This window comes from Phodopus roborovskii, unplaced genomic scaffold (assembly GCF_943737965.1).
Source record: "Phodopus roborovskii unplaced genomic scaffold, PHOROB, whole genome shotgun sequence".
Classification (NCBI taxonomy): domain Eukaryota; kingdom Metazoa; phylum Chordata; class Mammalia; order Rodentia; family Cricetidae; genus Phodopus; species Phodopus roborovskii.
The window spans coordinates 154,500-167,008 of NW_026126640.1; the positions used below are offsets into that span (position 1 = coordinate 154,500).

The 12,509-nt window shown below is 35.5% G+C and overlaps 1 protein-coding gene across 6 annotated transcripts in view; it reads left to right on the plus strand.

The window, feature by feature from the left end:
- Bicd1 (BICD cargo adaptor 1) overlaps window positions 1–12,509 on the plus strand; it is a 120,170-nt gene that overhangs the window by 44,621 nt on the left and 63,040 nt on the right. For all 6 annotated transcript variants that reach the window (XM_051173430.1, XM_051173432.1, XM_051173433.1 and 3 more), the window contains exon 2: window positions 1,876–2,088. In XM_051173430.1, the coding sequence (XP_051029387.1) occupies window positions 1,876–2,088 (213 nt within the window). The remainder of the gene's footprint in view (window positions 1–1,875; window positions 2,089–12,509) is intronic.

Genomic DNA, 12,509 nt, shown 5'->3' on the forward strand with positions numbered 1-12,509 from the left:
AATGCATCATGGAGCAATTACATCACACATTAAAGATGTACAGACAGTCAGCAGATTACTTCCCTGTGATTAGATTACAGAAACTCCTCAATCATGGCCGTTCTCTTATTGAATATAGTATCTCTTTGGTGTTTATGCCCACATCTTTAGTAACTGTATGCTAGGACTTTACCAGATTTGTCAACTCCTTTTAGTAAAGAGACTGTATTCACTTGTTTACTAGTTTATGTATGTATTTATTTAAATACAGAGAAACTTGCTAAAGTACTACACTGATTTTCATGTATCCAAAGGAGATATCCTATGGTCCCATTTCCCCATAGCTCTAGGAGCCAGCCCAGGATTCCACACAGTACTCAATTGATGTATCTTCTTCATCTTATCTAGTCTTAGAAATCTTTATTTTTTCATAAACTTTATACTTAGGATTCTGGGTAATTTTTTTAAAAATGCTCTTCCAGTCTTACAAGAGTTGGCTTCTGTACTATTGACAAGAATGCCACTGAAGTAAGGCTGTGTCGCATGGTACCTGTGTCTCATTCCTGCTGATTTTTGTAAGCTATTTTGGTTACTTAGATATGGTGGTATCTCCCAGGTTTCTTCACTATTTTTCCCAGGGACTGAATACTAGAAGAGAAGATTCCTTAAGATTATGCAAATAGCTGGTACTTGGGAGGCAGATCCAGAGCTCAAGGCTCACTTGGTCTGTCTTAAAAGAAAAGCAAACAAACAAAAAACAAAACCCCAACCACAGCAAAAGATTGTGTAAATACCCTATTTCTCCCTATACTTTTGTTCACGAAGACTAGGCTTATGGATATTTTTCCCCCTGTAATAGTTATTTCTTGGTGCTTTCATAATGTAATTCATTTCTACTACATTTTTATATTAGAATTCTATTGTATGGGAGGCTGTTTAGTAAAAATTCTGTTTTCAAAATTATTATTTCCCACCCCTTTCTCAGTGGCTGAATTGATCATTTGTAAGAGAGCTAGATTCATTTGTTCTTGTTTTATTAAATATGTGTTGGTTTTCAATAATGTTTATTTGGGGTGAATATGAAATGTTATTGTAGTTTTAAGTGTCAGAGTGACATGAAAACAGCATACTCAAAACTTTCCCTTCCTCTTCTATCAGGGTTCATTCCCATTCACTCCATCTCATTCTGCTGTCCTCTGTTTTGCTTTCAATTTTGTTAACTTGATTTATTATTTCTGTAACTGTATTTGCACAAAATAAGCAAATGTTTATTATAAGAGATGACATTTAATGTTTTCCTGTGATACTAGGAAATTTGAATGCTGATTGGTGCATTTTCTTTTCTCTTAAGGATATTATCCATAGTTGGTCTGGCATTATTGCCGATGTACTAAAGAACTGATGCACTTATTATTTTCGTTCTTAAAAAATATTTGTGGATGTTTTCTAGGACAAAAACAACAACATAAAATTTGGTGGTCTCATTAACACTGTGCTGTAGAATGTGTCTGAAGAATGTAACATAAAGCACCTAGCAATGTTTTTAAGTTTTCTTTGACTCATATATGTTTGCAAGATATTTAAACTTTTTCTTTACCCTTATGATTATACATGAAGAGTTTGGAGTTGTAACAGTGATTTAGCATGCATTTAGTGTAAGTGAGGGCCTGGGTTCAATCCCCAGCATTCCCCAGACAGGGTATGAATTATTTCAAGCACTAGAAGTGACAGACTGTTACACATTTGTGTGTGTATATTTATTATTTTATTTGTTTACATCCACAAATATTTCAGAATATCTTTCCTTGTACACAAAACCAAATAAAATATCTGCCTAAGTCTGTTCAACAATCTTGAGGTGTTTTTCATTGTGCACTCTTTCTGAATTCTTTGCAGGCATTTGGACAGTCCTTCTCTATCCACCGTAAAGTGGCTGAGGATGGAGAGACTCGGGAGGAAACACTTTTGCAGGAGTCTGCATCCAAGGAAGCTTACTATCTAAATAAGATCTTGGAGATGCAGAATGAACTGAAGCAGAGCCGGGCTGTAGTCACAAATGTCCAGGCAGAAAACGAGAGGCTCACAGCTGTTGTACAGGAACTGAAGGAGGTAAACAAGCCAATTCATCTTTCAGGATCTGATTGTCTTTAAAAATTTCCCCGCAGAGACATTCCACTAGGTGTTTTTAATCCAATTAGGTTAACAATCAAAATCAACCATTACAGTTAGGATAAACTAAGTTTGGTAAGTCCTTAGTTTGATAGATGCTGCGTAAATGTAGCAATTTAATTAATATTATTATATTTATCCAATAAAATGATTAATCTTATTTTCTTAGCATTACTGGTACTGGCAAAGGCATATGTATTTAGGTGTTACATGACTTTAGGTACACATACATGTGTGTTGAAAATTTCATTTATATGTGGTAATTGTAGGGTGGCATAGTGGGAAAATAGTTGAATTATGTATTAGGAAAACAGTATTCTGGTCTCAACTATGTTACTAGTTTTGGTATTATATTCATGGTATGTTTTAGTTTTTTTAACAGTTATATTGCTATACTCCTGGTCCATAATAAACAAATGCTGTTATCATTAATAACTTTGTGCATCCTTCATAAAATATTGTTGAAGATATTATCCCTATAGAGGTTTGTATTCTTACATTAAAAAATATTAGTTTGCTAGGTGTGATGATGTTCATCTGTGATAGCTGTGTCTAGCCTGGGCTATGTTGCAAGACTTTGCCTCAAATGCAAACCAAAATATACAAACAAACTACAAATAAATGAAAAACCAAGAAAATAAGAAAAAAATATTAGGTATATAGCTTCAGTTTGTCGCCTTGAAAACCCTTTGGTTGTGATTTCAGGTAGACAGAAGGAATCACAGTATATTTCCATTTCTGCTTTGGTCTTTAGGAAGCTTTTGTTTTATGCTTAACTGTAAAAAATGATTTTCATATAATTCCCTTTTAATTTTAAATAAGTTTTAATTTTTACTGATGTTTTAAACATTTATTTATGTGTTGTGTGTGCATGTGTTTGTGTGCACACACTTGTTCTACAATGGAGGTCAGAGGAAACTTGCAGGAATAGGTTATCTCCTACCATGTGTGTGACCTAGGGGTCAAACTTAGGTTTTCAAGTTTCAAGCTTTAGTATATATGTATCTTTAATGTTAAATTATTTAAAATGCTTTTTGAAAGTATAGAGAACATAAAGAAAAACAGTATCAATTAAATCAAGAAGCCAGTAATCAGATAATAGATTATCTTTTTTGTTGTCTTGTTTTTTTGAGACAGGGTTTCTTTGTGTAACAGTCCTGAAACCTGTGCTGTAGACCAAGCTGGCTTCAAACTCATAGAGATCCATCTGCTTCTACTTCCAGAGTGCTGGAATTAAAGGTGTGCACCGCCACTGCCCAGTTTGATAATAATCTTAACTAAATTGGAGTTAATACTACATAATGAGTGATATAATGCAAATTGCCAGTTTCTTTTGACTAGCATCACACTTTGGTAAAAACACAAAAAAAGTGGGTAGATTTCTGTAGTGTCTAAGTAGAGCATTAGTAAATAAGTTTGAATTTCATTTAGTGATTATTATGGAGCAGTTGTTTTGTACTAAATTAACCCCAACTCTACATTGCTTAAACTATAAAATTAGATAATTAAATTTCTGGGCTGGTAAGATGTCTCAGTGTGTAAAAGTGCTTACTGCACATGCCTGACAATCTGAGTTCAATCCCCAGGACTATGTAAAAGTTAGAAGAAGAGAAATGACTGAAAAGTTGTCCTCTGACCTTTACATGAGTGTCACGGCTTCTTTAGTTTGCCTCTTCTAACTCTTCCATATTTCTTTCACAAACCATTTCAATTTCTGATCACATGGTTAGATTTAGCACAGCAACAGCCACACTACTTTGTACTAGTTTTCTGTATTAGTTACTTTTCTTGTTGCTGTAACAAAATACCTGTCAAAATCAATTTAAGGAAGGGAGACTTTATTTTGGCTTTGAGCTTGAAGGTTCAATCCATTATGACAATATGCCTGGCCACATTGTATCTATAGTAAGGAAGGTGGAGGTGAGGTGGTACTCATTTGTGAATCCGGTTACCCACATTCAGGGTGGGTCTTCCCACTTAGTTTAGCTTCTCTGGAAATATCTTCCCTATATAACATCATGACTTTTTTCTTAAGATACTCAGAATTCTGATAAGTTGACGTTCAAGATGAACCATTATAATACCATAGCTTTATAATCTGAATGTCTCCCTCAAATTCACATTAAAACTTAATCATTAGTGTCATTGTATCAAGAGGATGATACAATGTTGAAGAGATGTTAAAGTCCTAAGTAAAAAGAGCTCAAAAATGGGATAAAAGGAACTTGATAAGCCTTTTAAATCTCCTTAGCCACATTAAAGCAGCATCCCTTCCGTCTAGATAGCACAGCAAGAAGGTTGCCAAGCTGGAGAAGTAACTTATAAATTATTTGCCAGCATGAGATATTGTGTTTTTCAATACTATGATGAAGCACCCTAGATAAGTTATTTTGTAAAGAAAAGAAATTTATTTAATTATGGAGACTCAAAGACATATCAGCTCAGTTCTGTTAAGGACCCTGTGGTAATGACACAAATTTCTGTAAGAGAGAGGGGGTCACATCATCAAACAGGAAGCCAGAGCCTTCTGAGGTCATACCTCTGACTAACCTAAGGGCATCCCACTATGCCCACCTCATAAATGTCCCACTTCCCCAAACTTTCACATGGAGGACCAGTCTCCCAACACATGTCCTCGAGAAACAAACCATATCCAAACTATATCACAGAGTAAAATATTTTTCATTTTGATGAAGTCTAATGCATAAAAAAATCATTTATTATGGGGTATAGGGGTAGAGCTCAGTGGTGCAACACTTGCTTAGCATGTACAGTACCTTAGATTCAATTCAGAGGGAGAGGAGGAAAGAGAGAGACAGAGACAGAGACATAGATGACAGAGACAGAGAGATAGAGAGAAAATGCTTTTGATGTCAGGTTTAAGAACATTTTTAAAGGTTTATTTTATTAAATTACTTATATTCCTGCATGAATTATATAAACCATGTATGTGTAGGTACCTGTGGAGTTTAAAAGAGAATGTTGTATGCTATGGAGCTAGAGTATAGGTGTTTGCATTAGCTGGAAAGTCACTGTGATGCAAAAGAGTGACATAAACTTGTGGTGAATACTCAAGTTTAAAGGTATAAATAACTTATTCAGATGTGAGAAGATGGTGATAAGATCAGGATAACAAGTGAAGGTAGTGAAAATGACTATTTTCAATATATATTGACGTTGGAGCTACCTAACTTTCCTTCCTCCCTTCCTCTGCCCCCCCCTTTGTGTGTTTGTGTATGTGTGTGTGTGTGGTACTGGGGTTGAATCTAAGGCTCTGCACATGCTAGACAAGTATTCTACCACTAATCTACATCACCACTGAGAAGTAGGGAAAAATAAAATATCTGTAATTCAGTATTTTTAGTTTGACCAAACTTTGAAAATAGGATAAGCATCAATTGTGGTGACGTTGTATTCCATAAGAAATTCAATTTGAAAACATTAAATTTAATTTGCCACTAGATCTCCATATACACACAGAGTAGATAGTGAGATAGAGATGAGAGGCTAGAAGCAGGGAAAGGAGCCCATGGTAGAGAAATATACTTGCTGTTATTGGATAGTAGATGGTTTTTAAGGTCATGGTATTGATGGTCTCATTTAGGACAAAGGTATAGATAGAAAACAGAAGCACAAGCACTGAGATTTGGAACACCTTAGTATTGAGAGATTGGATAAGAGAAGGGGAATCAGTGAAATGGACTAAAAGTATTAGTGGGATAGAAAGAAAACAAAAGGAGAATGGCTCCTTGGAGCCAAATGAAGAAAGTGGTTCTTAGGAAGAGAGTGATCAGTAGTACAAGTGATACTAATGGGACAAAAGATGAAGAAAATGAATTAACCATTGCATTTAGTAACATGTTGCTATTGGTTACCATAATGGGAGGATTACTGTGGGATGGTAGAAAACAACGACAACAAAAACTATAATAACAACAACAACAAAACCCTGGCAAGAATTGATTTGAGGGAAAATACAGGAGAGGATATTGAATAGAATTGAGGTGTTATTTTTATGTGGTTAGCTTCTGCAGAGCATCCAAGACATGAGGTGGTAGATAGGAGTATGAAATGGGTTCCCATGTGAGTTTGTTCTTACTCTACAGAAACAGGGAAGAACACAGCAGCATCTGTGGATGCTGATGGCTATGATGTAGTAGAGAAGGAAATTTGAATGAGATAAGAGGAAAAGGGAAGAATACATGAGCAATTGATTTCCTTGAATGAACAAGAAAGGGATGGAAACTGGGTCAAAAATGGGCTTTTATCTATAGTAATGCCTGAAAAGAAGATGATGTTTATTTCAATCTTAGGCCTCGGGTAGATGTGAGTACGAATGTGTGTGAATCTTCATTTCACCTCAGGTTCCTCAGAATGGGAAGCCAGTTCAGGACTGATAGAAAAGATGAGGGAGGCACTGGGATTTGGAGATAGTGACCTAGAAAAGTAGGTCACTAAGGTATCAACAAGGAAGCTAGTGGCTGTGGTAGGAGAAAATGTATCAAGAAGGATTGCAGGAATTCAGTAATCATTTTATAAAGACAGAAAGTTCACTAGGTAGTTGTGGTGACACACACCTTTAAAACCAGCACTCGGGCAGCAGAGGCAGGCAGATTTCTGTGAGTTCAAGTCCACTCTGGTCTACAGAGTGAGTTCCCAGATATTGAGGGCTGTTAACACAAAGAAGTTCTGTCTTGAACCCCTGTTCTTCAGAAACAGAGAGATAGTTTATTTTTGTCTTACAGTTTTCAAAGTTTTAATTCATGATTGATTGGAGATGATGACAAAGAATGATAAACTAAAGGTCTTAGAGAAACAAGGAGAGACTAGTTGGTATTTAGTAGATAATAGTGACAGTATAGATATGGACTATATGATCTGATGACTGAGATGTAAAGCCCGAGGTTATTAGGGAGAATGTCTATGAACAGCCACGAAGCCATGGGCTATGGGAATATAAGAGCACCTCAGCAGATTGCAGAGGAAACTGTCCTCGAGAGAGAGTTGAGTGAGTTGTGAAAGTGTTATACATTTGTGGGTTCATTTCAATGCTCAAAGAATCAATGGATATCAATTGATCATAAAGTGCATACAACTGTAAGAAGCATATATATTTGGTTTTTCTAGATAAGGATTGTTAAGCATGTTTTCCACTATATAATAACTATATAATAACTATATAATAACATGGGTTATTATATCTGACATTTATAAACACTATAACAACTTTAAAATAATTCTCAATATCAGTTGATCTTTAAGTGGCCACTCTGATGGCAGATGCCTTTAATTCCAGCATTTGGGAGGCAGAGGAAGGTGGATATGTGTGAGTTGGAGACCAGCCTGATCTATTATAAAAAGTTCCAGGCCCACCCTCCCTAGGGAGAAGAAAGGGGGTGGGACAGGGGTTGGGAGGGGGAAAGAGGAGGATGAGGAAACTGTGGTTGACATGTCAAACAAGCTTGTTGCAAATTTAAATTAAAAAGAAATTATCAAATAAAGAAATAAAACACACACCATTGTGCCTTCTTTGTTGACCAAAAAAAAAAAAAGTTTCATACCAACCAGGGTTACATTGTGAGATCCTGTGTCATTATACAAAATATGTAATACATATAATTTAATAATGTATATGTGTATATATCTTTAGGATTTTTGAGGTTATTACTGGAAGACGATAAGGAGTTGTATATTTACAACCACAGTTTTTTTTTGGAGGAAATTATTTATATTTAAGTACTCCTAACATCCAAACATTGGACATTATTTAGACACATTAAGATTGTGCTATTTATTGTTAGTGACTTTTATTTCTGCTTTCGATCATGATGAGTACAAAATTCTGGCCTGATACAAGAATGACATCAATTTCCTGTGTTATAGAAAATGTTAAACCAGTGCCAAGTGGAAAAGTAAGTAGGAAACTGCAGGAATGGCATTATTAAATTAAAAGATGTCAAGAAAGCATTGCTCAGGACACATAAGAGAAATGGCAGTTGGAGCAGATTGATACAAGCTTAAAAAAATAAGTTCTTAAAGTAATCTTGCATGTGTTCACTTCTCTTGAGGTCATTCTATTTTTTTTTAATCCCTTGTCATTTATTCTCAGTTTACAGTAATAAATGGCGAGTGAAAGTCTGTGATTTAAAATGTAGAACCGGTATGCTGTGCACTTAGTATGTAAGAACTCCCTCTTGTCTTTCCTTCCTGTCTTCCCACCCCTTCCTCCCATCTTTTTGCTCTTTGTCCTCCGTTCATCACCCCCCCTTCCATAAATTAAACAAGATAATTTAAGTAAGAAAACCTTGCTAGAAACAATCAAAGGTAAGTTCAGGCATTCGTAAGTAAGAATACGTCTCTGTATTTTATTTGGGAGCTGGGTGGTGGTCCCCCAAAGAGGAGAAAAGCACAAATACACCAGGCTGTCCTGGAACACACAGAGATCTGCCTCCCGAGTCTTGGGATTGAAATCATTAGTCACCATGCCCAGCCTCAAGCTATGCTTTTTAATACCTAGCCAGTGAAGATATTTCACAGATGACTCATACCTGATGTGTGAATAGGTCCAAACTTTGAGTTTGAATTGAAGTAGAATATAGAGGACTCCATAAGCATGGCATTATACTTGTCTACTTTGCTTTCTGTCATCATTTGTACAGTACTATTGAAAGTAATTAATAGTTTTCTGATACAGCTTTAGTTTTACTGAAACAGTATTTTTTTTAAAAAGCAGAATTGTAACTAAGCTTTCTTTTGAGGCCTTCATAGCACACAAACACTTCAAAATATAAACAAGAGTATCAGATTGTAGAAGTATATGCTAAGTATATTTCCTCTCTTTTGATATTATATATATATGTGTGTGTGTGTATATACACACACACACACATATATATATAATTACACACACACACAACTGTTTTGAAACACACATATTAATAGATTGACAATATTTCTAGGCAAAATATTCTTGTTTTAATGGAAACACAATAGAGTGTTTAAAACGAGGTGGAGATTTGCTACCTGTACAAAATGGAAGCCAGAGAACTTTTTTTGGATAGCTGTTTCAGTAGTTAGAATGTAGATTATAAAAGAGCTTATCAGGATAGCAACTCATCTCTTGTCCCTAGAAATTCATGATAATGAAACTGGGCCCTGAAAGTAATAAAAATATGCTTGCCATTGAAATGTTTTACAACTATTTCTTTTTTATTTTTTGTAATACATCATTTTTTGGGCTTTTCTTCTAACTTTTCTAATTGTCACTAAATTAAACACTGAGATATAGGTTGAGAAGACCATAAGCCATTGCAATATGTAAGATTCTGTTTTTTTCTTTTTTCCAAGACAGGGCTTCTCTGTTTGTAGCACTGGTTGTCCTGGAGCTCTGTAGACCAGGCTGGCCTTGAACTCACAGAGATCCAATTGCATCTTCTGCCTCCCAAGTGCTGGCATTAAAGCTACTGCTCCCCAGCTTCTAAGATTCTTTCACTTCTTCAAGGATAAACTTTTGCACTCCATCCTTGGAAATTTTTGTATTAATTTTGTATTGCTGCATTAATTTAAACCACAATATTTTGTGGTTTATAGGAATAAAAAACAATCTCCTTACAGTTGTGGAGTACAGAAGTCTATGATTTACTGGGTTAAAGTCAAGCTGTCACAGACGAAACTGCCTCTGGAGGTGATAGGAACATGCACATGCTCATACCAGAGCAGCCTTCTTTGCACTTGGTCCTCCTTACGTCTTTCTGAGCCAGCAGTAGCATGACATCTGTTTTCCGTGTCTCACTTCATCTCCTCTTTGTGTCTGCCTTCTTTTTAGTATGGCAGTGTGATTGCACTTAGGGTTTGTCCAGCTTATCCAGAGTAACATTCCATCTTAATTCCTGAACTTAATCCCATTGTCAGTGTTTGTCTCACCATGTTAGGCAGCTTCACAGGTTCTGGGGATCGATGCCTGTACATTTGGGTGCTGTGATTTAGCCTACCACAGAGTTATGTCACCACCATCTCTTCCATTATAACTGCATGTTATATACCAATAACAAAGTGAAATAGAAAGAATAAAAAGTAATAAGTGTATAACTTTGGTTACTAACCAATTATTTTTTAACATCTCAGTCTGTAATAACTATTAGACAAAGAGCAAAGATATGCTTAAAATGGACAGAATGAAAGTAGTAGAGTAGTGATGTCCATCATGTTGTTTTTTTACCCAGTTTTCTGCCTGGACCAGTCAGCATATAAGGGCAATGAGTCACTCCAAGGTCAGACAGAGTTACTACTCTCTTATTGTGATGGGCAAATCCACTATTAAGCTTCATATTGAGAGAAATACCATTGAGTTGGCAAATGCTTTCGATGTGTACGTGCAGAGAGTCATACGTAACCACAAGTTGTCTCTCTGTGGCAAAGGGAAAAGGGACCCTGCTGTACTTTTGCATGTCTCCTTCAAGAATGATCTTTCAGTGACCTTTTCAATGATCTTTCTACTCTGTGAAAATGCTGTGCCAGATGGTGCTAGAGACATCATTTGTAAGGCAGTGTCTTTATTATACTGCTCATGGAATAAAATACAGTTGCATCATATTTGAATCAGTCTTTCATTGATAGTACTTTCCAATAAAATGTTTTGAAACCTATCCCTTTAAGTATCCTTTGGATATTTCTACCTAAGTTTTCCTAGTTGTCACAAAATTAAATACTACAATATTGTTTGTGGAAAGGGCATAATTATGTATATGATTAATTTTAATACTAGAAGGCACTTCTGTCCTCATGGGCTGCTCCTTCCAGTGTAGGTTTCTGATTCAGAGCAGAAAATACATGGCTTGTATACTCTAAAGTCACAGCATAATGGGGGATCTGTTGGAAATACCAGACATATACCATTTACTTCCCCAGCTGAATATAAGTTATTTGGAGACAGGGCCTCAGTATTCAACCTAAGCATACTTTGATAATACATAGTCAGGTTGTTCTGGATCTTACAATACTCATGCTTTGGCTTTTTAATTGCTGCTATTATAGGTATCTATCATTAATCCTAGCTTTAATTCATTATGTTGATGCTAGTACACATCTTAGGTGGCTTTGATGTTGATCAATTTTCTATTAATAACCAATTGATCAATTCTTTATTGTATTCCAGTCCAAAATGAGTAGAGTTCAGGGTTTGAATGGGTTCTCCCAAGGTTCATATGTTGGAAATTTCATCCTCATATTTGTATGTTGAATACTGTTGGAAGTAGGATTTGGGGGAAATAATATTGGTTAGATGATATCTTGAGGGTGGAGGCCCCCATATGGATTAAATTGCTTTATATTAGTAAGAGACACCAAAATTTGCATGTAATACCTTCCATCTACCACATGATGATGCATTCACAGGCCCTCACCAAATGCTTGTCATGCATTTCCTTCCTTTATAAAGTACCTACTCCCAGGCATTCTGTTATAGTATAAAGGGGACGACAATTCTTATAGAAGTTAAATTCAACTAGGAGTCTGTGCAATAAAAGTAGAGTGTTGATGTTCTGCTTTAATTACTGTTAGACTTGGATTTTCTTGAATACATTCTACTAAGTTGCAAGCTAAAAATTGTAATGACAGATCCACTCATCTGCAGCTGTGACACTGACCATGCCCAAACAGGGTCCTGGAGGGCAGCCAGTGTGGATCCTTGGAGCAGGGACTTGTGGCAGTCATCTGCATCACGTGCAAGTGATTTCTTGCTGAATAAAATTATATTAATCTATATTTGAGCCAATCCCATGAATCTTGTGCCATGCACCAGTTTAAAAAAAAAAACCAATCTTATTTGTTCTATTCTTGGCCTAGGGTACCCATAATTTATCTTAAACTACAATATCAGGAAGTTTTATTGAAGCTAGAAATATATCATTTCACACAAAATAGGAATAATATATTAAGTACAACTTGTTCATAAGTTTCCTACTTAAAACTTTACAAATAATTGAAATGAGATTATTGCAGAGTTTACAAGTATGTTCACCTCCATATTAACATTAATAATCACATATTAGCTAAATGACCTCAGGCAGATGGTTTATCCTCTTGAGCCTCAGTATTGCTATTTAGCATATGGGACTAATGACAACACATAATTTATGGAATTGTTGTGAGTATTGAATAAATAACTCCATTTGAAGCACTTGGAATAGTAACTATTACAGAGCTAATAATTATTATTTCAATGCTGTTTATGCACATTTATTAGATTTATTTAGGATTTTATTTAAGATATCACTCTAGAAGTAGAGTTGCTATATCAGAACAAAGACTTTTAAAAGAAAACCTGTAGAAAGCTATATTGCTTTTTGTAAATAATCAAACCA